Source organism: Simochromis diagramma, unplaced genomic scaffold, assembly GCF_900408965.1.
Source record: "Simochromis diagramma unplaced genomic scaffold, fSimDia1.1 OVJJ01000602.1, whole genome shotgun sequence".
Classification (NCBI taxonomy): Eukaryota; Metazoa; Chordata; class Actinopteri; order Cichliformes; family Cichlidae; genus Simochromis; species Simochromis diagramma.
Genome location: NW_024387040.1, coordinates 14,198,893 through 14,226,074, shown reverse-complemented (window position 1 = coordinate 14,226,074; position 27,182 = coordinate 14,198,893). Strand labels below are relative to the sequence as shown.

Here is a 27,182-nt window from a genome sequence, read left to right as displayed (position 1 = left end):
GCAAGGGCATTATTTTAGTCAGGCTAAATGCATTTTCTATACAGAGGCCATCTTCTATTGTGTTAAAGGCACGATAAGTGAGACAGAAGCATCTTAAAGAACAAAAGGATATTACATTTCAGGAAATTTGACTGGGGAGTTGCGTCCGAGTGATTCATCGGCTATTTTTCCACACACTGAGATAGATTTTCTTTTATGACTCACTTTCTTACTTTGCTGTGTTTTGGAACTATAACTCCCACCAGCCGCGTGGTCATCTAATAAGTAAAATGCATTTTATCTACAAAAAGCTCAGTCGTTCAGTTTCTTTTGCCGTTATGCCCAGTAGGAAATGATCAAACTCTGGGATTGTTTAATGAATCCTTAATGACTTTATTAACCAATGATAGGTACGTTAAATAGTGGTAAATGTGCATCATCCTCCAGACAAAGGCAGGTAAATGTCTGCTCCATACTCACTTGTTTGGGGATGTATATTTGATTGATTGATTGATTGATTGATAGATTTTTAAGACAGAAAATATTACTAAAAAAAAATCAGTCTCGAGTTAATTAGAGCGTTAATTTCTTGTTGCTCTTTGTTGACCTGGAAGTTGTTAGTCAATTATTTGTTTTAATAAGTTTCTAATGTGTATTGACTTTATAATTATGCTCATTATAGGATGCCAATTAAGCTTTTACTCATCACTCATACCAGCAGTTTGTCTTCATAATAACCTCTGCAAACATGCTTTGCTCTTCACTTACTTCTGCACTTAACAAGATGCCTCTGCGTGACTGCATTCATCTGCAGAAGGGAACAGCAATGCCCCCCCCCCCCCCCCCCCCCTTTTTTTTTTTTTTTTTTTTTCCCAGTCTGCTCAACCAGCTAATGAGTGAAATCCTATAAAGAGTCCATTAGCAGAACAATCCACTGTATATGCTTAAGTAATTTCTCAAGAAAACTGGAAAATATGTTGTAGTTTAACCTTCATAATTAGAACATTTTGATGCCTTTTTCGCTCCAAATCGGTATAAATTGAATGTTTTTTGGCTTGATTATAAAGGACCAAGAAGGTGAATGACAGATTGGAATTAAAATACTTTAAAAGTAGACTGAAAAGATGGAATTAGCCACTGTGGCTAATCGCTGTCTTGGTCAGTGTTGTATTCAGTAAAGCAGCGGTCCCCAAACTTTTTTGCGCCATGGACCGGTTTGTCAGACAATATTTAAGGTGTAAATACAACAAAGTAAAAGGATGCAGCCAAGACAAAAACTGTGGTATTTTGTAAATATAATAATAAATGTGAATTCACTGTGTAATTGTGTAATCGGTGTCAAATATTGACTTTTTAAAATCTTTTCCAGCCTGTGAAACGGTGCCGTCCAATGAACAACAACGCTGGCAAACTGTTCCACTACAGGATCACTGTGTCACCGCCCACCAACTTCCTGGTATAACTTAAAATAAACAACTAGGTTGAATACATGCTAACACATTGTTCTGATTGTTTATATTCACAGCACTCTACCTAAACTGCAGCGCTGTGTTTGCGTGCTCGTGAGACTGTTCTTGTTCTCTTCTGTTCCAGACCGACAGGCCGACAGTGATTGAGTACGATGACCACGAGTACCTGTTTGAAGGCTTCTCTCTCTTCTCCCACACTCCTCTCACTAACGTAAGCCTGCTTTGAATTGTTAGCAGCTCGGGCGGTAAGCCATGAATTTTCCACCACAGCACTCTCAGGTTTTTGACAGTAACAGTGGGTGTCAGTGTAAAGTCATTTTTCTCAGTTATGCTGTTGTGTTTTATAGTTTCTATTTTTATTTATTTACTTGTTCGGAGTCGGCAGTTCCTTTTGCGTTGAGCTTTTCGGAGGCGGGTGTCACACTGAGTTTACTCTATTTTGTTTGTAAGTGTCATGTTAAGCATCGCAAAGGTGAAGTATAAGTGTACTGGGTTGGTTACGACTTCCTCATTGACATTTCACCTCGGGGGAGTCTTTTTCTGCACAAATGCTTGATACAGTGTGTTATTCATAGATATGTGCAGCTTCACTAATGACTTAAAGGCCAAAAGGTTGTCTGGTAGAAACAGGATACACAAACCTAAATGCTAAAGTGTTTTTTGTGGATTGTTTCTTTCATTGGTGATATTTTAGGGCTTTTTTTTTTTGGAAACTCATTACTAGGATCCTGCTCATTAACCTTAGGGTTGCAAGAGGTATTCACATATACATAAATCTTGCACATCAGTTACCTTGCAGCTACATGAGGTCGAAAACAACAAGAGGAAAAGGAACCACATGTGTAATCTCTGTATATAAAGTCCAGTCACTGAAGTCCATGCAGTTAGAAACAAAAACACATACGGGATTTGGGGAAAAATAGCACCTGAGTTTGTGCCATCGTGTAACGGTACATGAAAATACAACGGGGGTTTTTTTTCCCCACGCCATCTCAATCTTCCCTCATTTCCCCACCTTGCACACCTGATGTGGATGCATGCAGGGTTTTGCCTTCTTTCACAAAACGAAATGATGTATTAAAGCAGTTGAAAGGTCACTGCTTTAATACATTTGAAGAGATCCAGCGCACATCATTGTGCAAGCAGTCACAATGGAGCTTCCAGAAAGCGATCTAAAAATAGCAGAAAACCCTGGAAGCATGTCAGCGCCACACAAGGAGACTTTGTTCAAGGGGACATCAGCCAAATTAAAATCAGGCATTAGTTTTGATTTATATGGGTGGAGTTGCAGAAGTTTGCAATAGCAAACTGATAGAGTATCCTTCTTAATACTTTTTTCTTAGTTTTTTATTCCCTTTTCCCTCTTACGTGTGAGCCTGCCTGCTCGAAAGCCTGCGGTTTAAAAAGCCCAGGCCCACGATCAGTTGTGCAGCTCAGTCAGATCTAGATTGCCTGTGATGGGGGACACTCAACCTTCTACGTGTCTGTTGAGGCAACACATCATTTTTTCGTATTTTCAGCATTTAAGTGGACCATCCCTCCTCCTTTTAGCTCCACTCTTGTCAGAAATAACTTCAAATCGACTCTTGGCTTCGGGTCGACTTCTTTGTCGCGTGGACAAAGTGCTCCTCTCTCCCAGGGCTGACCTTGTCACAGAGTCCTCTTGCTCACTTTTGAAGGCCCATCAGTGACTGTCAAACACTAGAGTGGCTGTGATTTGAGTGGAGCCTCTCTTTCTCGCCGTCCCCCAAAGTGGAAGTTTTAAAGAAGAGAGAAATCAGCCGAGGGGATCACCAAACGCCGTTTCTGGAATATTTCCCTCCCCTCTCTACGTATGTGTGTGTTTTTTCCTGCACGTTTGAATACTAGAGCACTCTGTCAATATCCCCTCTAGCTTGAAAAGAACCCAGAGGATTAGGCATGATTTGAACTGGATAATTTACGCGGCCCTTGTTAAAAGCTGGGGTAAACTCTTCGTGGCAGTGCGGGGATTAGGAAGCGCAGAGTCTGGTGATATTAGCCCCCTGCTAGTTGGCTGCTGGGATGGGCAAGAACGAAAGTAGCTCCCAGGTTAATCTCTTAAAATGGACCCCTGCGCTCTAACAACAAAGACCGTGTAACTAGGGAGATTAAACACAGAAGAGCAGGCTTATCTATTTAGCATGATTTCAGTTAGTTAATTTTCAAGAGTCAGGTGCTCACGCCTGTGTGAGCGAGTAGGGGGAGAGCACTTGTACATGTGCGTTTGAGTTGCTTTTTTTTTTTTTTCCATGTGGTTTCCAAATATTCCAACAGATGTGAGCTAGCTCCACTGAAGACAAAAAAACACCCCAAAAACAAGGTTTTAATGAGTTTCCTTGCAAAGCTGTGACCTCTGCCTAACGCCATGGTAATGAGTCGGTCTGTCCTTTCTTCTTCTCGTCCTCTGCTCCTTTCATCATCACAGATTCCATTGTGCCGTGTGATCCGCTTCAACATAGATTACACCATTCACTTCATAGAGGAGATGGCACCGGAGGTCAGTAAAACCCCACTTTATCTGCCAGCTCTTTTTCTCCCCTTTCTCACCCCTTTTGTTTTTATCTCAAACGGCTGAGACTGAGCGCTACGCTGAGCCCCGTGTAACTCTCGCACCTCAGTGCTCGGATGAGTGAAGGTGCTAATCCTTTTAGAAGAGGAAAAAGAGCTTCCTTTTGACCCGCTGAGGGTGATTGTATCAATAAGGTGGCTTATGTGATAAAGTCTCAGAACTGGATTTAGTTATCAATCATATCTACATTATGGGGTAGTCTTTGTGGCTGCATGCTGCTACTGTATATTCACGTGGCGCTGATAACAAACCTCTGCTGTCTCTCGTGTACAGAACTACTGCGTCCGAGGCCTGGAGCTGTTTGCCTCCTACTTGTTCCGGGATATTCTTGAGCTTTATGACTGGAACCTGACAGGTACGATTCCCAAAGCGAGGGCTCGCAATTACACACAGATCACAGAAACTCCCAGCTTTATCGGTGATTGTCGCTTGTAAATTGCAGCGTGTTCTACCAGCATCTCTTACGCATGGGTCACAAAATGAGAGGAAATTATCTCAAATTGCAGCTTGGACGCTACAGAAATACCAAAATGGGCATCTTATTGAATGCCATCCTTTATTTTTATGGAAATATTTTTTGTATATAATAGTTTTGTTTTTTTAAAAGCCTCAATTTGTCTTGTTTTTTGGGGTTTTTTTCTTCGACATAAGTGACCATATTTAGATGAGAGGGTGCTAACGCTTGCAAGGTTTGTTAGCAAACTGCATTCACACAAACTCGCACACACAAACCTGCATTAAGAGTTAAAAGGTGGGAATGCACTTTGTTAAAGCAGCCAGCTTGGCTCAGTAAAATAAATTCTGACTCACTGAACAAAACAGCTCTGGAAAGTTGAAATCGTACACTAAAGAACTTGTTCAGCTAAATAGAAAATACAAGAAAGCGAAGAGTTCGATAAATCAGATCTAGTATGAGCTTAAATTTAAAATTAATAGAAGTATTGTGGTGTCTGTTATAGATACCACAATGCTTGCACCCAATAGATGTAATAGAAAATGTTGAGCATCTCCAGTAAGTGGTGCAGAGGCTGCTAAGGATCTATTACCATTTGGGTGATGCTTGTATCCACTGATGGAGAATTCCAAACTGTGTTCATGTAAACTGGATTGAAACGGAGCAATTCCCTCAGCCACTATAATGGATGCATTCACACAGCTAGCAGTTCGATAGTTAGTCCGCAGAAGCATTTCTTCACAGCAACATGTCTGCGATTACATCGACGTTTAAACCACAACCACTGAAGTCCGTCCGTATTTCTTCTTACTGCTCAGAATAACGTTACGTGTGAAGCCAGGTACACTGTGGTCCCAGGAAGCGTGAGTGTTTCATCTACACGCCTACACTTAATCAGCCCAACGAGCTCGTTCCGTGTTATTGTCCCGATACCTCCGTGGAACAGCTGTGAAAGGCGGTCATTTCCTTCATAGCTTCTCTGGGATTACAAGCCTCCCTCCTGGTGGTAGAACTGTCAGTGCGATCAGCTGATAGAGATTGGCTATTCCCAAAAGTGTAATCCAATTTTAAAACACTGGTAAGGCTTTTAAAACTTCACTGCAAGACAAAAGGTGGCTGTTTCGATCTTGCCTAAAACACAGTGAGCAAGGAAAATCAAGCTTATGTTGAAGTCATTAAAAACAACATCATGAGCTGCTGCAACAGACCGCCTCTCAGTTTACTAAAATTCTTCAGGATGGATGCACCAAAGCCTCATCAGGCAGATTATGGCATGTTTGTCAAAACTGCCTAAGACTAAATCTTTTTAATGTGATTTTAGTTAGTTTTGTACGTACAAACTCATTTGTTAGACTATTTTTAAGTAAACTACAAAGTTTTACGATGACTCGTCTAGTTTTAAGGTTAGCTTTAATCCACTATTATAACGTTGCTGAGACACCTGTCAATCACTATGGGCAAATTTCTAATTTTAAAATTTTAAAAGTAATAATCTTTGACAGGTAAGTTTAAAAAAAAAAAAACAAAAAAAACAAACAAACTGTGAAATATATTTTACCACGGGACTCACTTTTAGTGTCAGCCCCCAGTGGCCATTTGAGGAACTGCGTTCTGTTATAAACTTACTTGCTGTAATGTTTTCTCGGATGCATATATAGTTGGATAACAAGGCTCATAAAACTAAATAATGGATCTTTTTTGTTGCTTAGTAATAAAGTTATGCTTTCTTCTCTCCTTTGTTAAAATCTGTTGAGAACTGTGTTGAAAGGCGTTTAAAACAATGTAATTTTCCCCATTATTACAACAGCGCTGCATTTTTGATAACAATGTGCACAGATCATGCATTTATATTATACCTGTCAGAGTGATAATGAGGAGATAAGATGGGGGCAGAGAGCATTGGCGACCAACACCTAATCCTATATGAGTTTAACCTTTGCAGTCATTACACATACAGAGAACATTTTAAATATTAAACATAGTAATTCACATTTAGAGTCACATCCATGATATGAAGGAAAAGCTTGAATTCTTATTAATAACTCTTATTTTAAATAATTGGGGTCTTCATTTCAATTTCATAAAGTTAGACTCTTAATAATGAGTGAAAAGCACGTAAGACTGTGTCATTAATAAATGTCTTTTTTCCAGATCCGGAGTCTGACGGTGAGGTCTCTGGATGCCCACGGTTCCATTTCATGCCACGTTTTGTCAGATTTCTGCCCGGTAGGACTCGTCACAGAACCTTCTTTTTTTTTTTTTTTTGCCATTTGTCTCCCTCTTGTGGTCTGTAATTCTTAAGCTGTCTCACGTTGCCTAAAACCAAAAAAAACTCTCCTCCAGCGATATCCACTCAAAGCTTTCACACTCATGGTGATAGTTGTGGTTCGTTCTTGGTAAAATGGGAGATGGAGTTAGTGCCTGAGCCTCTGCGTGTCTGCCTGGTATTCATCTTTGATGCACATGATGGTGCTGGTGCACTATGATATTACCGCAGCGTTTGTCATGACAGCCGTGCCCACCTACTTTCTCTCCATCAAAAAACAATTTCTCTCCCAGCTCTCCCAATTTAGTCGGCTACAAACACTTATCTGTCTCTTTTACAAAAGCGCCAGAAGACCCAATCCAGTGTTTCTGATGTGATCTGTAAAGGGGAAAGAGGCAGAGAGCAAACAGGGGAGTTACAGTGAGAGCACGATGACGGTGTGTTTGGAATTTAGAGTCGCGGGGTGTGCATTAGTCCTAATGCATCCCGGACTGAGAGGACAGTGGATTTTTTTTTTTTGGTTTGTGTCCATCTGAAATGGAGGTCAATCAATTTTGCATGAGTGTCTATTAAACTGCCTCTGTTTGACCTGCGTGATTGCACGCTTGTGTTCAGCTGTATTTCTCTGCACATGTGTGTGTGCGGTGCCTCTCAGCTTATTTCTGATCTTGTAATTCAGGGCGGACTGTTATTATAAGCGTGTCATTATGTGCCTTCACGTATCGCGCGCCGTCCGACCTTGCATCAGCTCCCCTGCTCACCTGTGCACTTCCTGAACAGTGCCATTGTAATGCACGGGGACATTTTCACAGTATGTTTTCGCTGAATATTGGCTGAGAAACTGAGAGTTGGCAGAGGTGAGGCGGGTTAGATGTATAAAACAGAGAATATTCTCCAACAGCATTCTTGATTTTTTTTATACAACAACACATGGATGCTCGGAGAAACAGTTAACCTCCTATAACTGCAGTGAGGCTTTTACATTTTTCTTTTTTTCCCCATTAACTATAAATATCTGTTGAACTCTGTCTTCAGCTTCTATGCACACGTGGCTTTATTAATTTATTTCTTCTTTGTGTTTATGAAATGTCTCAGATGGCGGGAAGGAGGTGCTGTCAATGCATCAGGTGCTGCTCTACCTACTACGCAGCAGCAAGCCCCTGGTCCCCGAGGAGGAGATTGCAGATATGCTGCAGTGGGAGGAGCTGGCGTGGCAGAAGTACGCCGAGGAGTGCAAGGGCATGATCGTCACCAACCCGGGCATGGTGAGGCCCTCGGCTTCTTTGTTACGACACCGAGGTGGCTTTGTCTGACGTTTCAAGGACGTTTGCGCGTCCCCTCAGACACTGCAGGAATGAGGCTGCTCCTGTTAGCCTGTGACACGAGCAGCCTCACCTTTTATGCCCAGGGCGTTTGTTGTCATCGGCACTATTACGGCAGGAAGGTTTTTATGTCGCAGTCAAAGTTGGTTAACCTTCTCGTGTGGCCCACATTATGAAGGAGGTACAGAAATTGTGTCTGGGTAAAGGTGAAGATGTCCTTGCTAGCAAGGATGTTGCATATGAGCAGTGAATGTGATTGTGTAACCTTTGGTGTGGGTGAGTTATTGAGTCAACTGCTGTTCCTGGCAGCACTGAATTGTTGCTGTCAGGCTTTCCATACCGTGGGTGTATAATGGTCTTCCATTGCTGCGCTCAACTTAAACGATTAGACCGCCAGTCAAACGAAGTGTATTAAAGAGGTCGTGTCTGGAGCTTTACCCTCTTTGAAGAAAACAGAGTTATCAGAGGCAAGGGTCAAAGCAATGGATCACGACACTCCCAGGAAGCTTTTTCCAATATTGGTGATTGTTTGGATGGCTGATTACAGCCACTTCATTCTCTCTGACCAAGCATGGTTTTAAAATATTTACAGCTCTAAGCCCAGCGCCTTAAGCTTTGATTAAATCACTGCCATTCCTGTGTGTTGTCTGTAAAACATGCCGGAAAATTAATATTTTAAACATGCCAATCACAAGTTCCCCGAGTCCAGGGCAGAGTTTCCAACAGGAAAGTTGTCATGCCCGGCGGCTGCGACTGGTCGGGAATGAGAGTTCAATCAGTGTAGCGCTAGCAGCTGTGCACGTGCTCGGTGGGTGACGGGCGTGAACTCACCTCAGGGTGTTTATTTCCCACTTCCAGGTTAAAGATAAAATAGCGAAGGCTCTACCAGCAGCGGTACATCGAATCAAGTTTAACCTTGTTGAGATGCAGCCGTGAATAACTTGGCACTCTGGTTTAGTTAACATGTGCAGCCGATCAGCTGAGCAGGCGAAACATACGAGCTCATAATACCCTTTGTTTTTTTTACACTTGCACTTTCTTCAGGCTGTTGCTTCTGGATTTATTTCTTTTTAATCTCCCGCTGTGAGGCCTGGCAAGGGTCAATTTAGGCCCGCCACTCTGTAGCAAGGAGGAGAGGGAGGAAAGAGAAACTGAAGGCCTTATTATCCCAGATGTTTTGTAACAGCAGCCAAAACACACATTATGTCAGTTTATGAAATGCCTCCCACCTGAACATCTCAGATTTATCTTAAAAAAAATTCCCTGTTACGCACAATTTCAGGCTCCTGCTGTTATTAGTTTTCTCCAAAATGCTTTTCAAGGCATGGCAGTCGCATCTTTTTAGGAGCCATTTTCAATTTCATTATCTCGAAAACTACTTGCACTCGGTCATTCGAATGTTTTAGGGTAAATACCTGGTACTGTGGCTCTATGAATACGGACTCTCAGCAGTGTCAGCTTAACAGAGAATGATGGATGCTTTAAATTTGATCTCTGACAGCAAATTTAAAGGCCTGCAGAAACCACATTTTTGCAGGCAGGGGACTGATATTTGATTTACAGCTTCTCATAAACAAGGACCTAACTTTTTTTTTTCTTTTAAAACAGTCCAAATCTGCTGAATGATTTTGCAGATATTAAGTGTATAATATGGAAACTTCACTGTGATATTCCCCAGGAATGACACCGTGTGCCAGCTCCACGTGAACTTGTTTAGAAAGAGCAAGATTGTGTTAATGTTATGCTCAAAATTTGTGATGTTTCTCTCTCGTTTTCCCCAGTATGAATTTTTGAAATACTCTTATGAGTGTAGCAGCCAATGAGCTGTGAGACCACATTCACAGAGCCATATAATCAGATATTTATCCCTGAAAAACGGGAACGACCTAGCTTAAGTCGTCATGCATAATTACTTTAAGGAAGTGTATCTTTCCCTCGACTTCTTTCAGATAAATCTGAGGTGGGAAGTTTCTGTTAAATCCAAAATAAAGTAACAGCGCAGTAAAATGGAGTATAATAAAAGAAAAGTGTTCAATGTTCTTAAAAATACTTAAATAGAACAAAATTGCTCAATCAATTATAAAAAAACAGAAGTGGGAAAGTTTACTAAATGTAGTAGAGAACAAGCACAGCAAATAGCAGATGGCAATAAAGTGGCTCATTATACACACAGTTTAAACTGCAGCTAACATTGCAATTAAGTTGGAAAAATACACTGCAACCAGCCATTTTTATCAATAGATTAATTAAACCAAACCAGCGGCATTCTCATTTCCGTCAGTCACATAATTGATAGCAAACACAAGTGTTTTCTTGCAGGTATTTAAGTGTAAACCATACAGCGCTCCCTAATCAATAAAAATGTCCTTTTAGGGCTAAGTGGTGTAGGTCAGCCCGTCCGTACTCTCGCTCTGTGAAAAGCCCTCACCTGCTGCGTTACACCAAGGTCACATGCTGCTCTGAGTGAAAGCATCCGATGCCAATCACGCGAGGCTCCCCTGACGCCATCGCCTTTCAATCTGTTACGGCGCATTAAAGCATAGGTGGAGGAGCCGAGGACACTAAATGGCCTAAGATCTGTGAATTAGCATTTACAGTGTATTTGTCGGGATTGTAAACAGGGCAATCACGCCGCCAATCAAACCTGATTATGTCGCTTTAACGGCACAATCAAAGTTGCCTGCCGACCTCTCGCTCTCTAATCAAAGTTTGCATGCAGGCGGCGACGGGCGGACGCGGCTAATGTCAAGGTGAGCGCAGGCCTCCAGCCATCTGCCATGCAGATCAGCGCTCCTTATGCCGCGGCCCCTTCCTCTGATCCCACCACACGCCTGACAGGCTAACTGTGATTTGGGAGTCGGCCGAGGACATGTTGCCTGTCAATCTCCTCCCCGATAAGAGCGTCAGAAGTTAGCTCGCCATCCCCGGCATCGCTTTATCATTGTTGCGCTCACGCTACGAGCACAATCTGGGCCTCATCTCATTATGCGCCTGTGACAGATGACCCTTGTTGGGTGGATTATTTTTTATTTCACATGCTGGCAGCAGGTGACTGATTGATGGTTGCCCGGTAGCTATGTAAATATGTTTCTCCTCGCTGTGCTGACTTCTTTGTTTTTCTCCCCCCCCCCGCAGAAACCGAGCTCCGTGCGCATCGACCAACTGGACAGGGAGCAGTTCAACCCAGACGTCATCACTTTCCCCATCATCGTTCATTTTGGGATACGGCCCGCGCAGTTAAGCTACGCTGGAGACCCCCAGTAAGGCCGCCGACATGCACAGATAAATATCTTCCCCCGCTGCTCACCGGCCCCCTCGTTCCCACCGCTCCTCGTTCGTTCGGTGGCGAGAGAAGAACCGGCGGCGTTGCACGTCAAGGAAAGACGAGAGCGGCGTATGTCGAAGAGGAGGGGCGCTAGCTGAAGGGGAGGAAGAGGAAGAGAAAACGAGCGGCGTGACATTTTTACATGCGTCGTCACGGGTCCCGGGTTTCCGCTGGGTGCCTCCGCGGCGGGAGCTGGCGCGGTTTGTCTCGTGAATAGTAATGCAACATACACGCACCGGAGGGCTTGCAGTAGGGAATACTGTACTGTGCCGCTGCATAATTAACAAAAGCAGTGTATTAGATCATGTGAGCGGCAGTCTCTGAGGTGTTCAAAGAGATGCGACAACATCGCTAATCAAAAGTCGGCACACAACTCCTGCACTCTGATGCTAAATTTAAACCTGTGGCTTTCTTTTTTAACTCAAATGTCTGGTTTAAAGCGTAACAGTCAGGGGGAGGTGCGGGAGGAAAATGGTGGTGATGAAGATGCAAACAAGAGGATGATCATTAGGGAATCCATTTAGGCAGAACTAGTTTGCTTCTTCCCTCTGACTAATGTCCCCTCTCCCCTGCTGCCACGTTTTAGCAGTCTGTCCACTGAGCACTTTCATCCCCGTGCACCCTGCTGCCATGTCAAACTTCTCAAAGCGGCAGACAACGACAAATTTATGGATGGATTGGGACATCATTAGCCGATGCAGAAACGAGTAGTAAGAGACCAGCGGAAAGGATTTCCTACCACTGCTAATGATGCGTGTAGCGAGGGCAGGAGTCGGTGTTGATTGCGGCTGCAGCAATGCCACAGAGAGGGAGTCTTGGACACAGCAGCAGCATATATTAACTCGGGAGACTGAAGATGCTGTGTTGTCGTCTTCCCTCCGCGCCGACCGCTGGACACGTGCGCTCGGGGGGCTGCCACTCGAGCTTCCCCCAGCTCGACCAATGAGGCAGGAGTGATGGCGTGACAGAGGTCAGGAGATGTATAGAAAAGCAGGAGCGACACACACGGGGGAGAAGGGGTAAAAAAACTATGCAGAGGAGGCGGAAGCCCTCTTTCAGAAAAGCCCTCAAACGTGCTGTCGGGTTCTCATGTCGGTCTCGCTGAATAACTACAACGCCGCCAGCGTGGCTCGAGTTTGAACCGAACGCCGTCACGTTCATGCCTCGCTGATGTACGGCTTCAGAGTGGCAGAGTCTCTTGTCACTCATGAGCCTGAAGCTGAGCTCATAATTTGCATACCGAGCCGCGATTGGGCCGTTTTCTCCTGACACTGACAGTGACACCGTACTGACATGGTGTTTCCATGCATCATTTTTCTTATCCGTGCCTGCGTAGCTCACTGCAGTTACATTTCACAGAACGCAAAAGCGGCTGTCTTTATTTTTAAATGGGTTTTCCAAACGTTTAAGGAGAATGGAAATAAAACGGTGCACAGTGTTTGATGAGGAAAGCAAAATGAAGTTGATTTGATGCTGTCAGGTCCGGTAATGCTGAAGGCTTCTCATTTTTCTCAGATGACTGGGAGTCAAGTCTTTGGTCTGAAAAGGCAAAGAGTGCAATGTAAAGACTAAAGCAACAGAAACTTAAAGAAATAAAGGAATTTATACACTTTCTTTACAATAAATGACCTTTTTTAAACACAAATATATAAAACTTATATTTTCCCCCATTAAAAGTTTTCATATTTACGATGTTTAATGGATTAAAATTGTCTACTTTAGATTTTTTGATTTAACCATGGAGCAGCTTCATGCATTGGGAGCCTTGAGCTTGTTTCATGGCTTCATTAGCTGTCTGGTCACCACTTATTTTATAGAGCATTTGAATCACCTGTTGAGATGAACCATTGATTTCAGTAAGATTCTTGATCTTTTCTTTTAAATGCAGCTTTCTTTTTGTTGGCACTCTGACACTCTTCTGGTGTCTCATCTTTGGCTCTTTCTCGCTTTTCAAAGAAGCTCTTCAGCGACAGGGTTAGTTTGTAGACTTACTGATGCATGGAGGGAAAAAAATCGGACTGAGTTAAGTGCGGGCAGAACGGCATGAAAACAAGAAAAAGTTGAAATGAGATGCAGCATGTGAAAACCAGGCTAAAATAATACATTTTTTAAATTGTTTTCGTGTTTCTGTAAATAGTTTTGTTAATTTTTCTATGAATTTAGATTATTTTGGTTTAGCACATAGTCACTTATAGCAGGTTCTTTGGCTAAAGACGGAAAAGTTACTAATGGATGAATTATACTTCAGCGGGAAATCTACGTTACAACGTGGTCTGAAACTATTCTTGACTCTAACCTAACCGTAACCTGATGTGGAACTCCCGAAATATAAGAAATTATGACCAAACAAATAACATGTATAAAAACCTGCAGACCAGCGCGTTTGACAAGATCGAGAGAAGAGAATCATAAAGCTACTGCATCCAGCTGTAAGCTGTAGTCATGCTGCTTTCTCCTTTTTCTCCATCACCTCACACACACACGAACGTCAGCATGTGAAGTAAAATAATAAACTTAAACTGTTTACAATCATCTGCGCACCCTTAGCCAAGTGTCCCTCTAGCTTCTACCCTAAGTCTTTCTGACTGAATAACGCTTTGTCTTATCTCAGCTTTTCAGTCATGTCAAACTCCTTAAAAACAGTTAAAAAAAACCCAAAATGTATAAATAAATCTGTTGGTGTATCAGGTGTAAAATCCCTCCAAACTGCTGCTGCTGTGCTGCTAACTTCCTCCTACTATAGCGCTCCTACTAGCTGCTGCAGTCCTGCAAACACAGTTAAATGGATCAGTTTGTGTGGATGGTTTGTTGAGTACGGATCGGACTAATATCTGATCAATGCGTCCCTATCGTTGTGTCTTATCTGCACCTTAAAGCGCTCTGGAGCGTATTTACAAACCAGAAGAGACAGTCGTCCCACTCTGAGCCTTCGTAAAAGGGGTGTGGACAGCTGCTCCACCATACAGCACCCAGATACAGAGACAGTGGTGTTAGGCCAATATTACAAGTATTGTACTTCATCATTGTAGTGGGTATATGAAAGAGCAATGTAAACATAAAAGTCACTTTTCACTTCCCAGATTTTTCCACACGGTTCTTAAAATTCCACTGTGGAATTTTGAAGCCGGAAAGCTGTGTTTGAATGCCAAAGCGCCATTACTGTAACAGATAGATGAAGCCAGCAGTGGTCTACATTTGAAAAGGGCTGGAGATGGGGGAGGAAGGGGAGGGGGCGGTTGAAGAGAAAGAAAGAGGCAGCATATGCTAATGAAAGCATGTGCAGGGAATGGCGAGAGCCGCGGCAGCGCTACCCTGAGAGCACACAGCAGATCTGTGGAAAGGTCATTGGAGCGGATTGGGGACGAGGGGGCCTCCCAGGCTGGATAGACTCTCTCTCTCTCAGTCTCGCTCTCCCTTTCTTCCTCTCCGTCTCTCGTCCGAGCGGGGCTTCTGTGCGGAGGTGCTGGTGAGCTGATAATCGGGGCGGTAAAGCCGCCTCATTCCCTCGTCTCAGTCTCTAATGAAGTCCCCGCTATTAAAGCTCTATAATTCTTCTGTTCCACAGCATACCCCCCACCCCATCACCACCACCTCCCTCCTCATCCTCCACCCTTCCTTCCTTCCTCCTCTCTCTCCCTCACTCCTTCTGTCATTTTATGCCACTCTCCCTGTCAGCGCGCCATCCTGTCCCCCAAGCCCCTCCATCCCACCAATCATAATTGAATAACTCTGGGTAAATGAGGAGAAAGTCTCCTGAATGGGAGCAGAACGGTCACACCCGGCCCTTGGTGCATCAATCAGGGGGTCTGATTGAAAAGAGAGGGAGAGAGGAAGCGAGAGAGAGAGGGGGGAGGTGGTTGGTATCATGGCTACATGTCACCTTGCCGATAACTCCGTGCCTCTTTTCAGATGCAAATGAGAAGAAAGACAATAGAGTTTTATAGAAAATGAGAATGAGGTTGCGAGATAACTCGAGCCAGTGTCACGTCTGTTCCCTGTTTTTTTTTCGTTCTTTTTTACGACGTGAGCAGAAAATTGTGAGTGAGTATCTGTGTGTGTGTGTGTGTGAACTTCTGCCCACAGCTCAAACAGTGGACATCTGAAACACTGACTCTTCTGTGTCCACTGCCCCTCACACACAAGCAGCTGATGCAACAGTAGCTGCTGGCTGCTGTTAAATTATGTTTGATATCAGGCAAGCTTCAAATGAAATATTGATGTGTTGTTGCAAAGGATGGAAACAGAGAGTGAAAGAGAGAGGGTGGACTTGTCAGCATGTCACCTCCTTATTTACCGTCCGCAGGTATCAGAAGCTGTGGAAGAGCTACGTGAAACTACGCCACCTGCTGGCCAACAGCCCCAAGGTCAGGCAGATCGACAAGCAGAAGATGACACAGAGAGAGGTGGGTGAAGGAAAACAAAACCGCCTTTGATATCTATTTTTTTGTTTCTTTTCTCACACTCATAATTTATCAGTAGAAGGCGCTTTCAGTGGAAGCACGTGTCCTGGAGATATGAAAGGTGCTGCTGCAACACTGGCGCTCTTACTCTCTCTGCAGAAGTAAGCGATTCGCAGATATTAATTACAAAAACAAAACTATTACCATTGCTATTATTCCTGCTGTGCGCACTGATTCAAAAGCTGCTTATCGGAAACTCCCTGCCAGTACTCGCCGTTATTGCGGTAACAAAGATGCTATTTCACTCAACAAAAGTGAGATGTTCAAAACTTACAAAGGCAGCAATATTTGATTCTTTTTGTTAGTTTTTTTTGTTGTTGTTGTTAAGAAAACGTAGCCACACTTTGTTGCATTTAATGCTTTTTTTGTAGCAGAGGTAATTTTCTACACATTAATACCTGGAGTTTTTCAAATTATGTTATTTTTTTGTGTGTGAATATCAGACTTAAAGTGGTTGCTTTTACTTAAAGCGTAACTTTACCGCTGATTAAACAGTCCAATTGTCCAGCCAACGCGAGGATATTTAGTCATTTTTTATTGTTAAACTATTATTTCGGCCATTTCAACCTTTTTCACAGTTTCTGATATTTTTTCTTATGTTGCTAAAGTTTTGCACTGTCGAACGATGGTGCACTGAAGAACAGAGCAACATTAAAAGTTTGCACTATATTACTACCTTTCTCACTCTTCGCACCTTCTCTTCCACTTCATCTGTTTTAACTCCTTTGTCTTTATTTTGACGACTCACATTTGTTTTATTTAATTCAGTCAGGTGACCAGATCACCTGGGCTCTAGCATGCCTTCTGTGCATACAGACCATTGAAGCGTCCCATCCTAATGCACTTCCTGTGTTCTGGGCTAAAATTCAACTTTTCTGCAGTCTGAGTCTCACGAGTCGAGGTATTATCGGTGCACCTGAATATTGTTTTATGACAGATGTGAAAAATGCGACGCCACCCTTTAATGCATAATTTAGTTGATTTTTACTGCTCAAAATAAAACGCCTGTAACTGCGCTCTCGAGTTGACTGTGAAGGTCAAACCTCCACCTGGGAGCAGGAGTGGAAAAGGTTTAGGTTTAGTGAAGTAATAACCATGTAGCCACGGGGATTCATGGGGTGGTGGTGCTGTGTGAGAGTGTGGGGCCTGGGCAAGCCGAGAACAAGCACCTTGCCGCACTGCATCCTTCCCACAACTTCTCTACAGCAGACACAGCTTCTCCTCTAATTCTTTGAGTGTGCTGCGGATCCAGCCTCCTCCTTTGGACTGTTTGATACACTCTGGACCAATGATGAGCGAGAACTCGGAGCTCAATTAGCTCGTTTCCCAGGTAGCTCGGCAAAGCTCCCCGGCTAACAGGCCCTGACAATCCCACTGTCAACCTGCACTGGAGCAATTAGTGAACCCAAACAGTGGATCCATCATGCTCCTCCAGCAGCATTAGCCATGTCAGTGTCTCCTCACTGCAGTGGCAGTGTGGCACCGCTATTTACTTAATGCCCGAGGGAACACTGAAGCTTCCTCTGTAAATGGTCGTTCACTGACAGACTAAATGTCTGCTCATCTGATAGGCATTTTAAGAAGCACCCTGTCAGAGGTGTTCGCAGCAGTGTTGTGCGCCTCAGACGGGCCCTTTGATACTTCCGCACTCCCCCTGAAGTCCGCAGAGCTCTGGGGAGAGCAGAGGTGTGGCAAAAACTGGCCTACACACCCTGGCTCACGCCTCTGCACCCCCTCTGCATCTCATGCTGAGAGCACAGAGAGGTGTGTGTGTGTGTGTGTGTGTGTGTGTGTGTGTGTGTGTGTGTGTGTGTGTGTGTGTGTGTGTGTGTGTGTGTGTGTGTGTGTGTGTCAGTCAGACATGCAGGCTGACTGTGTTGCCCAGATGGACTTAGCCAAACCACTGACTGGTCCTCAAAACCATTCACACAACAACGCTGTCGTATTTTTTTGCAGTGATTATTTGCAATATAAATAAAGTTTTTGGTTAAAATTGTTCCCAACATAGAGCGAATAGGTGAAGTGTGTTATAAGATGTTATTTGTCTCTGTATTAGAAATGAAAGAAAATGAAATACAGAACTGTGCTACTTTATTATCTCATATCTCTAATTTGAATAAGTATTCAGCCCCGAGTCAGTGCTTTGACAGTGGATTCAGCTTCGAGTCTTCTCTATCAGCTCGGCGTATGTGGATTTGGGGATTTGCTCCGATTCTTCTTTTGCAGCATCTTCCCAAAGCTATCTTAAACTCACTCCACAGATTTTTCTGTTGGTTTCGAGTCTGAGCTTGAGCTCGGCCACACAAGAACTTAACGCTCTCTTTCCTCAGTACGTTTCAGCATCGACAGGGATGTGCTCTTAAGGATGTCTCTACCCAGTTTTCAGACTGCGGCTCTCTTTACTTTATTCTTTTGGTTCTTTAAAATGGACCTGCTATGTTTTTGCCTTATTTTCTGTCATGCATATATATATTGCTACATTGGTGGATGCTAAAATTAAACATGACTGAGGTTTCAAATAAAGAGGTCAGTGCATGTCAAAGTAATCCCTGTGAGCCAAAAGCTCAGGCATCAGACTGCTCTAAACACACAGTTTCAGACAGTAAATCACCCTTTAGATTATATCTTGTTTGGATTATTTGGATTATGGGTTAAGTACATTGAACCTCTGTAGAAACAGAGATTTTACCCAGAAGAACAGGCACCAATCATCGAACGTAACATTAGGTTAGACTGCAAAATTCAGCCTGTGATGGTGGCACATCAGCTGATCTCATTACCATAGCATTATGATGTCTCTGCAAACCAGCTTGCAACCCACCCTTAACCTTTGCTACTGCTAGTCATGTTATTTTTGACTCAATAGTATCTGCTGTGCTCTGTTCTGTATTGGGCAGTCTTCCTTCTCCCCCCCCCCGCTCATCTGGCTTCTTGCTCCACATACCCACAGGTGGAACACAACAAGACCATAAACGTGGGGTAATTACTGTAGTGGTCTGGACTAAAGAAGGTAGCACAGCAAAGTTTAATAAAGAATCACTGGTATTCATTATCAGCATTCCTGCACATCTTATGGAAATTAGGGCATCAGCTCTAGCAAATCATATGCTGGATGACCTAAAATTGCAAAAGCTTTAATCTTCCTGCTTTGTACTGGAAACAATATGGTAGGAATAAGCTACAGGGCCCTAAATGAACCAGCAAAAGCTGAAGTAAATGGTGCACACAAGCTACGGATGTGCACTTGCCTTCCACAGTCATTGAATTTCAGACAGTGTCTTTGGTGTTTGACCTCAGCCTGCTCCAAAAACACAAACACTCTTCACAGCAGAAGAGTATGATGATAAAAGTCAAATGTGCCATGACTCGTCTCTTTGACCAGCAGAAAGTTACGTCTCATCTCCTTCCCACACTGGTTAATTATTTACTTTTTGTGCTTCTCGCTCAAATTTTCGTCCTGCAAAAATGAAGCATTTACATATCATTCGCACTTCTCTGTGATTACTGCTTTCCATATACAGTGGTTGGCTGTCCATGGAAAGTGTGTGTGTGTGGTTGCACATGCACTTGTGCGCGTGGGTGACGGTGTTCACTTTGATGCACAGTTCAAAGTAGGATGGCATTATTTATTCATGCCTTTGTTGTTCTTATTTCCTCTGCGAGTCGAAAATTCCTGGCGTTCCATTTTAGGCAGATCACGGCTAACTCAGACAGAGTCGATAGCGTCTCCGCTGAATGAAACACATGCATGCGCACGCACATTTAGGAGGTGCTGTCTGTCAATACATCTTCCATCTTGGTTGTTATTTGTAGGACCTCTTATCTCAGACTCAAACTCTCCTTTTACTCTGCTGAATCTGCTGTAGGGCTGACATGTTTGTCTGTTTGTAATGATTCCTGGTGTTGCTGATGGAGGTACCTCTAGGCTCTGGTGTGGTGGGCCTAATGGGCAGGCAGGTGCCTCAGCTCTTGGTTGCAGCGACTGAAGCCTCATCATCAGCTTTCTTACACCCAGGAGCACCACAACCACCACTCCCCACAGCCATGCTGACCTATGGCAGCGCCTCAATTAGCTAGAACCAGCAAAGCTGTCACTTCTCCTCTTGCTGCTGTCTGCTGCTATGCTATATGTGTATCCTGCCATGGAGGTTTCAGATTATTGCATGTGCTAGCCTATCTGTTGGAAAAGCAAGAGTCAAAGAAAGGAGGGAGCGAGGGTGGGGTGAGGTTTTGAGGATGGGAGCTGTCCCCGTAGGCTGTGCTCCAGTGGATCAATAATTGACTGGCTGGTTGTTTGGCAGGAAGCTCTTCAGAAGATCCGTCAGAAGAACACGATGCGCCGAGAGGTCACAGTGGAGCTCAGCAGTCAGGGCTTCTGGAAGACTGGCATCCGCTCCGACGTCTGTCAGGTAACGCCACTCAATTGTATGCATGCACATACAGCGCCGATTCCATGGAGCAAACACACGAATGTACACATTGTTTCACAGTTACATAACAATGAAGCATAACGCCCTGGTGCTTTTAAAAGTAAAGAGATTCAAAACATCCTTTAATGCACTCCAGAGAGACAAGTATAAACAATCTTTTAAAACAAAGATTTATATATATATATTTTTAACAAGACATAATAGAATACTGAATAAAGATTATCTCAATTACAAACTTTTTTTTTTTTTTTTAAATTCTATAGTAAAAAGAAAAAAACCCCATTTTCCTTAAATTCAAAAAAATCCCCAAATTCAAGAAGCTGAAAGCACAGAGTGTGGAGCATTTTCGTTCAAGAATGAAAGAATCAACTTTGTAAGTGGACTGGTTTTTATATAGCGCTTTTCTCAAGCATTAAAATCCCTTTTACTGGAAGCCACAATCAGCCATACAGTGCTTTATTCTGTGCCTTTAAACACTTTGTACCTATCAAATAAATGCACACTCACACACTGATGGATGCATCAGGGTCCATTTGAGATTCGGTTTGCTGCCCAAGGATCTGCAGACTGGTGGAACCAGGAATCAAACCACAGCTACTTATAACACTTGTTGCTGACTGACACGGAAAAGCAAGGCAGCTAAATCCTACCCATCATTGTCAAATTAAATAGACAATAATGCTTTAGTATTCTTGGAGTTTTGACTGTACTATAGACAGCTTTAATAGCAGGGAGGGCAGGTTTATAGGCAAAAACGTATTAATGACTGTACTTAGACATGGAAGAGAAGGAGAACTGCGAAGTTATCAGTTAATACTATTAGGGTTGGTTAGCAAGGTGCATTCACAGACTGTACAGATACAGCTACTGGCACTAGCTTCAGTTAATATGCAAAGGAAATACGCAACATTTATCCATCAAAACTGGTGTGCATCCTTCTTGGATGGTTTCTTAGTACAACTAGCCACACACCAAGTCATACAATCTGTCAAATAATCGGATTAACATGATCAGAAATGGCAAATAGATCTGTGACGCTACATGGTACAGGTTAGAGTGGACCCAAATCATTTTTTGTAGCAGGCACTTGTGGGATTCTACTTTGCATTGTTTTCGTCTCTATGGACTGTTTTCCTCTGTAATTACATGTTTTTTAGTGCCACCTTCTGAGTTTAGCTAACGTTTGTCTAAATCTTGTCTACGTTATATCTGTTAACAATGTAAGTACAATAGTTTCAGGGTACAAAGTGAAATGCTCGCTTTGTATGCTCGTGGCAGGTGGCTGCCCCTCCCTGAGTTTAGTTAAACACGAGGTCTCTTCCTGTTAAAAGGGAGTTCTTCCTTCTCACTGTCGCCTACTCCTTGTTATTTACCCTGCAACGTGAAGCCACTTAAAGCAGCTGCTGTTGTGCATTGGCTGTGTATAAATAAAACTGAATTTGTATTTAAAAGCAAACATAGTCGCTAGAAGTTGGACACATGCACATATTGCAGTGGCTCCACTCAGACGGACACGTCCACTGCACAGCCACAGCCCCACACCCTTCTCTTCTTTCCACACATTGCGTCACTTCTCCATTCAAGTGTCAAAATCTGTGTAGGCAAAGCGTACTCCCACAGAGCCGCAGCGGTAGCCATACCTTTCATTAAGTAACGACTCCGACTGGACAGCTTATTTATATGCCACTTGACTGTCACTCAGCATTTCATGCACTTTTAGCAGCAAAAAAATATATTTAGGAGGGATTCTTATTTTTATCGTAACGGTAGCTCATTTTCTAGGGAGCGGAGCAGCATGTTCAACTTGCACTTGGATGTGTGCACGCGATTTCGAACGGGCAGAACTAATGAGACTTGAACCATAACCCTGAATGTGTAAGCAGCGCGCTGTGCCCACTGAAACAGAGCGCTTGGTGTGCTCATGCACTACATTGATAGTCGGTGTAATGATATAGCTAAGTCTGTTTGAGTACATTTTTTATTTATTGTCTATTCTAAGATCTTTTTTGTCTTAAACTTCTTACTGAAAAGATAATTGGCATCAGCGTAGCACGTATTATTCTCTCGGCACACCCACTATCAATGTAGTGCAGTGAAGGTATCCTACAGCTGATGCTGCTGCTCACATTTGGAGAGGAATGACAGAATGTTCTAGCCGTGCAAGCCAGACCTCTCTTACAGCAAGGTCTAGCAAAGAAGAATCCGATCCATAATTGCTGTCCAATTATATTTGCTTCAAGCTGTACCGCTACGACTAATTGCTTCATGAATAATTTCAGTCCGAACTGCAGCGGTACAGTCTACACAACATGTGACACAGACAATAGATAGCTGCAAAACTGACCCATAGTTTCTCGATTTGAAAAGCAGACTTCGTCTTTTTTTTTTTTTCCGGAGCAAAATCAACCCCCTTGTTACAAACATCGTTCGGCAACACCAAGGTTGTTTCACTTGAAAGGCTCTGTCAAGGACCGGGCTGCACATCGGGGGCAGAGATGGGACTTATTTATTCATCACAATTTTATTTTATGTTCATTTTTTTTATTTTTTTTTATTCACTGCCTTTTTTCTCACTCTCTTGTTTCCTGTTCTTTTTGGCTCCCTGATCACATTTATGTTCAGTCAGACAGTCAAAAACATTTCAAAGGGAAGTCTGTTTTTCTTTTTCTGCAGTGGAGAAAATAAGTGTGGGCGGGTCTATGTTTTCTGCAGCAATTACTTAGTATATATATATATTAATCCACCTACTTATAAATTATATAACTAAAGCAAAGCATGGAGAAATACAACTGTATCAGCTGTGTTAGGGCTAGGTAATAAAGCTCGCCTGCAAAGGTGAATTTCTGCAGTAGTTTACGTTGCACAATATATACAGCCTAATAAAATCTGTGGAAGCACTGTAAACCAGAGGCCTTTCACTCACATCACACATGGCTCAATGTGCATCAAAATAAATGAGCCTATCAACGAAAAGAAACAGGAAGCATAGGTGGTTAGACAGCGGTTAGCGCTGTCTCCTCACAGCAGTCCCGGTTTGCAGTGTTCTCCCTGTACATGCCAAGACACGCTGTTCAGATCAATTCATAATTCTCAATGTATTCTCTCTGCTTTCTGCCTCACTAGCCAAGTTGCTGTTAATTTAACAAAATTGTTATTTAATGATTAATTAAGTAGCTCTACCGGCTGTGATTCAGGAGGTAGAGGGGGTCATCTGCTAATCAGAAGACTAGTTGGTTACTCAGCTCCTCCAGACCACATGTTGAAGCGTCTTTGGGCAAGACGGTGAAACGCAAATTGGTCGTGATGCATCCGTCAGAGAAAAGCCAAAATGTGCTGGGTTTGAATTTAGCCCTTGCGTGGGTGCTCTGGCTTCCTCACACAGTCCAAAGAGATGCACGATAGGGTTGCTGACTCTGTGTTAGTCCCGTGATGGCGACTCTTCCAGGGTCTACCTAGGCTCGTGCACTGTGAAAGCTGGGTTAGTCTCCACCCAACCAGCTCCAGCTCTGCCGTCTTGCACTGTAGCTTCTGATGGTAGTCCTTCAGATCTGCAGTTCTCCACCCACCGTAGGTTCTGATTGGATTGCGCAAACAGCAGATCACAAAAGCGAGAGCTGTAGTCCAAGACGCTAAAGTAGAAACAAAAGCTGGAAAAGAGCATGTCTAGCATGGAGTTATCCTTTTGTAAATCGATAATGGGTGGTATAAATCTCTCCAACGCATAATTATGTAATTTTTTTTTTTTTAGCGCTAAAATGAGGTGCCAAATATGCTTGGGTGGAAGATGATAAACCTGACTGGCTTCCCAGAGTAAAGCCTTGGTGTGGACTCGTGCTTGTAATACTTAAATCAAAGAAAAAGTGAATTCAGGCTGCTGGCCTGGTTGGAAGGTGTCCAAAATACCCAAACGTCACCCGTGACAGTAAATTAGGAATTTCTCACCTTTTAATTAGTGGCGTATCAACTCTCTAACAAGCCCCCACCCTGCCTTTGTGAACACAGAGACATACCCAGTCACTCAGGCAGTCGTAAGAACAGGTCAGGAGCAGCAGACGTGACCGGGCCCCGGCTTTGTTTAATTGGCTGCTTAACAAGGCCCGGGGACTGTGTCACCACGGCCCCTGTGATGGCCCCAGGGCTACGTGGCAGCACCGCTTGTAGCCGCCGGGCCTCGGGCTCACCCTCCCCAGTAGCACTAATTAAAACATGCACGGCTCCTTCCTCTCTCATGTGGTGGCACGGGGTTAATGTGTGTACACCAGCCTTTGTTACAGTTTCTCAGTCACTCCGAGGGGAAGACTTGATAAGCCTCGGCTAATGATTCCGCAGATTGGCTCTGCAGACTGCCGAGCTCAGTATCCGACCACCGACTGTTTCGCTTTAACTCCCACTTTTCTTGTCACATTCCCCTCACTCGCAGCTCATCCTCCAACCCCGCCCTGCCCTTGACTTTTCTTTTACTTTGTTGCACTCAAACTTTTTTCTTTTCATATGTGAGGGTCAGCGGGGGCTGTCAGCGTTTGTTCCAATGTAAGTGTGTCAACATGTCAGAATGGGCTTCGATTTTGACTGTCCTGTCCAAATGTGAATTTCCCCCATCTCTGTCATTCCCTCTCGCTCTACAGCAATTGGGTTTTTGATTATTTCATCTCTCTGTTGCAGAGCACCACTTAATAAATAATGACTGGCTGATTGATTTCTCCCTCCCCGTTCCCTCCATCAACCCTCTCCCATTCTTTCTCCCAATCTCTTCATCACACTTGCTCTCAAAACACGCTCCCTTCACTTTTCTTTCATATACGCCATGATCCTTGTTCTCTGCCTCTTCCTGTTACTTGAGATTTTCTATTTTTTTTCTTCCTCTCCTGTCTTCCTTTCTTACCCTGCTTGTCAATTCTCTCTGTCCTCCACAGCACGCCATGATGCTCCCCGTTCTCACCCATCATATCCGCTACCACCAGTGTCTCATGCATCTGGATAAGCTCATCGCCTATGTCTTCAAGGAGCGCTGCCTCCTTCAGGTAAGAATCTGTCATGACGGTTTGATGTGACTGTGAAGGCCTGTCCCAAGCTTACTTAAAGGCTGGCATAGATGATAACTAACAAGATAGATAACATTAGGCGAATCCGTGCAGTGCTTTCAGGCGGTGCACAGTCTACAGGTTAGATAGGCCGATAAAAAAGTAAACATTCTGTGCAGGAGCTTGTTATGCACAGAGATCCAGGGAGGCAGCGTTTCCCCTCATTACTGTGCCCAATCCACCTCTGCAGGGATAGTTCAGGTGGAAACAGGGGCTCAGGAGTCAGCTAAGGTAACACACACACTGGCCTGAGTCATATCTCTGCAGTGAGCAGCCCAGGTCTGCTGTGAGTTGCAGTGACAGTAGTCAGGACAACGACAGCCTCCTCCGTAATGCCAGCTCTCCCCTGTCAGGTCCACAGCCTCGAGCTGTGTGCTCTCAGAGTGAGCTCCACGGCTGCCTCCAGCAATATTGAAGAGCTGTCATAACCTGATACATTAGAAATCAATGTGTTGTAGCCTATACATAGTTAAAAAGGGGAAGGATGCATTAAGATTCGCTCAGGGCTCCGTGTGTCTGTGTGCCAGACTGCTCAGTGGTCTGAGAGCATTTGTGTGTGGTTTTTGCACATATCGATCAATGATTGGCCTTTTTGTCGTTTGCATAATGACGACCTGTCATTACAAGCGCTAAAAAGGAAACACTGGCTTGCCAGGCCAGCCGGTAGCTGACAAGCTGCGGCCTCTTTCATCGTGAAGATGTCCATTTGAGCTTCAATGGTCGGTCTCTCTAGGGGTATGTTAATTGATCTGTCCCTCCCCCTTTCTCCTTCAACTCCTTCATCTCCCGTAGAAGACGCACAGATGGAAAGAAAAACAATCATTTATACATAACAGCTCACAGGCAGCGCGCACTACAGGCTTCTGCAGCGCCTGTTGCCTGCCTGCATTGCAATTCTTGCCATTGAGGTGGTAATACAGTGGCATTGCTGTGTATCTGTGTGTGGACAAAGCCAGGGCTGTCAGCAGTTCACCACTACTGGGACTGAAATGACCCAAGTAGGGAGCCATCATTGCTGGGCTTAAAACACTTTCCTCATCTACAGCACACACACAGCAGCGCCTAATGTCCCACAGCACTCACACACACTCTGCGCCCAGATAGATTCAGACAGAACGGCTGCAGGAGTGCAGCGGTGCCTGCTCAAACAGCCCCGCTCCGAGTCAGAGCGGGTTTCAGATCCGCCGTCACTTCTCATTTGCCTCCACTCGGATGGGATGATCACATTTAATGAGATAAATGTTTTCCTGTGACAGTCCGCTCATTTAACATGAGCAGAATCAGCTCCCACCCTTTGATTGCATTACAAATGAATCGTACTTTGATAGAAGGTTTGTGTGCTTTGAATATAATTTATCTTTAGTTGTGTCGAAGGCATAGGTATAAAAGTTTTGGCACAGTGGCTACCATATTGTTTGTTTCAAGGAGAATGGAACAAACTCTAACACACAAGGAAGCGAACTGGTTGCATTGCAAGTTGTTTTTTTTTTTTCCGAGGGACAGCTTTTTATTTGACATAGTTTTTGTCATTAGGTTTCGCTAATTTGACAATATCTCATTAAATGATTACCTTGCACATGTTAAGCTCATAGACGGTATAACAGATGGACACAGCCGGGGCACTGTGTGCGTATTAAGCCTTGAGTTGAGCTTTTTTTGCACTTGATGTCTTGTTGTTTTGGTTTTTTTTAAACCATGTGATGAGCAAAAGAGAAGATCTGGCTATGAAACTGCGCTCAGTCAGCATACCCTGGATAATCCTGTATTATCCAGGGTGGCCAGTTGTTTAAATATTATCATCAATAT

At 43.7% G+C, this 27,182-nt stretch overlaps 1 protein-coding gene across 5 annotated transcripts in view; it reads left to right on the top strand.

Moving 5' to 3' along the window:
- The window catches only part of drosha (drosha ribonuclease III), a 134,690-nt gene that overhangs the window by 15,162 nt on the left and 92,346 nt on the right, over nucleotides 1–27,182 (top strand). For all 5 annotated transcript variants that reach the window (XM_040044229.1, XM_040044228.1, XM_040044227.1 and 2 more), the window contains 10 exons: nucleotides 1,349–1,435; nucleotides 1,573–1,659; nucleotides 3,895–3,966; nucleotides 4,312–4,393; nucleotides 6,644–6,718; nucleotides 7,854–8,023; nucleotides 11,216–11,340; nucleotides 15,709–15,808; nucleotides 20,167–20,274; nucleotides 25,209–25,316. In XM_040044229.1, the coding sequence (XP_039900163.1) occupies nucleotides 1,349–1,435; nucleotides 1,573–1,659; nucleotides 3,895–3,966; nucleotides 4,312–4,393; nucleotides 6,644–6,718; nucleotides 7,854–8,023; nucleotides 11,216–11,340; nucleotides 15,709–15,808; nucleotides 20,167–20,274; nucleotides 25,209–25,316 (1,014 nt within the window). The remainder of the gene's footprint in view (nucleotides 1–1,348; nucleotides 1,436–1,572; nucleotides 1,660–3,894; nucleotides 3,967–4,311; nucleotides 4,394–6,643; nucleotides 6,719–7,853; nucleotides 8,024–11,215; nucleotides 11,341–15,708; nucleotides 15,809–20,166; nucleotides 20,275–25,208; nucleotides 25,317–27,182) is intronic.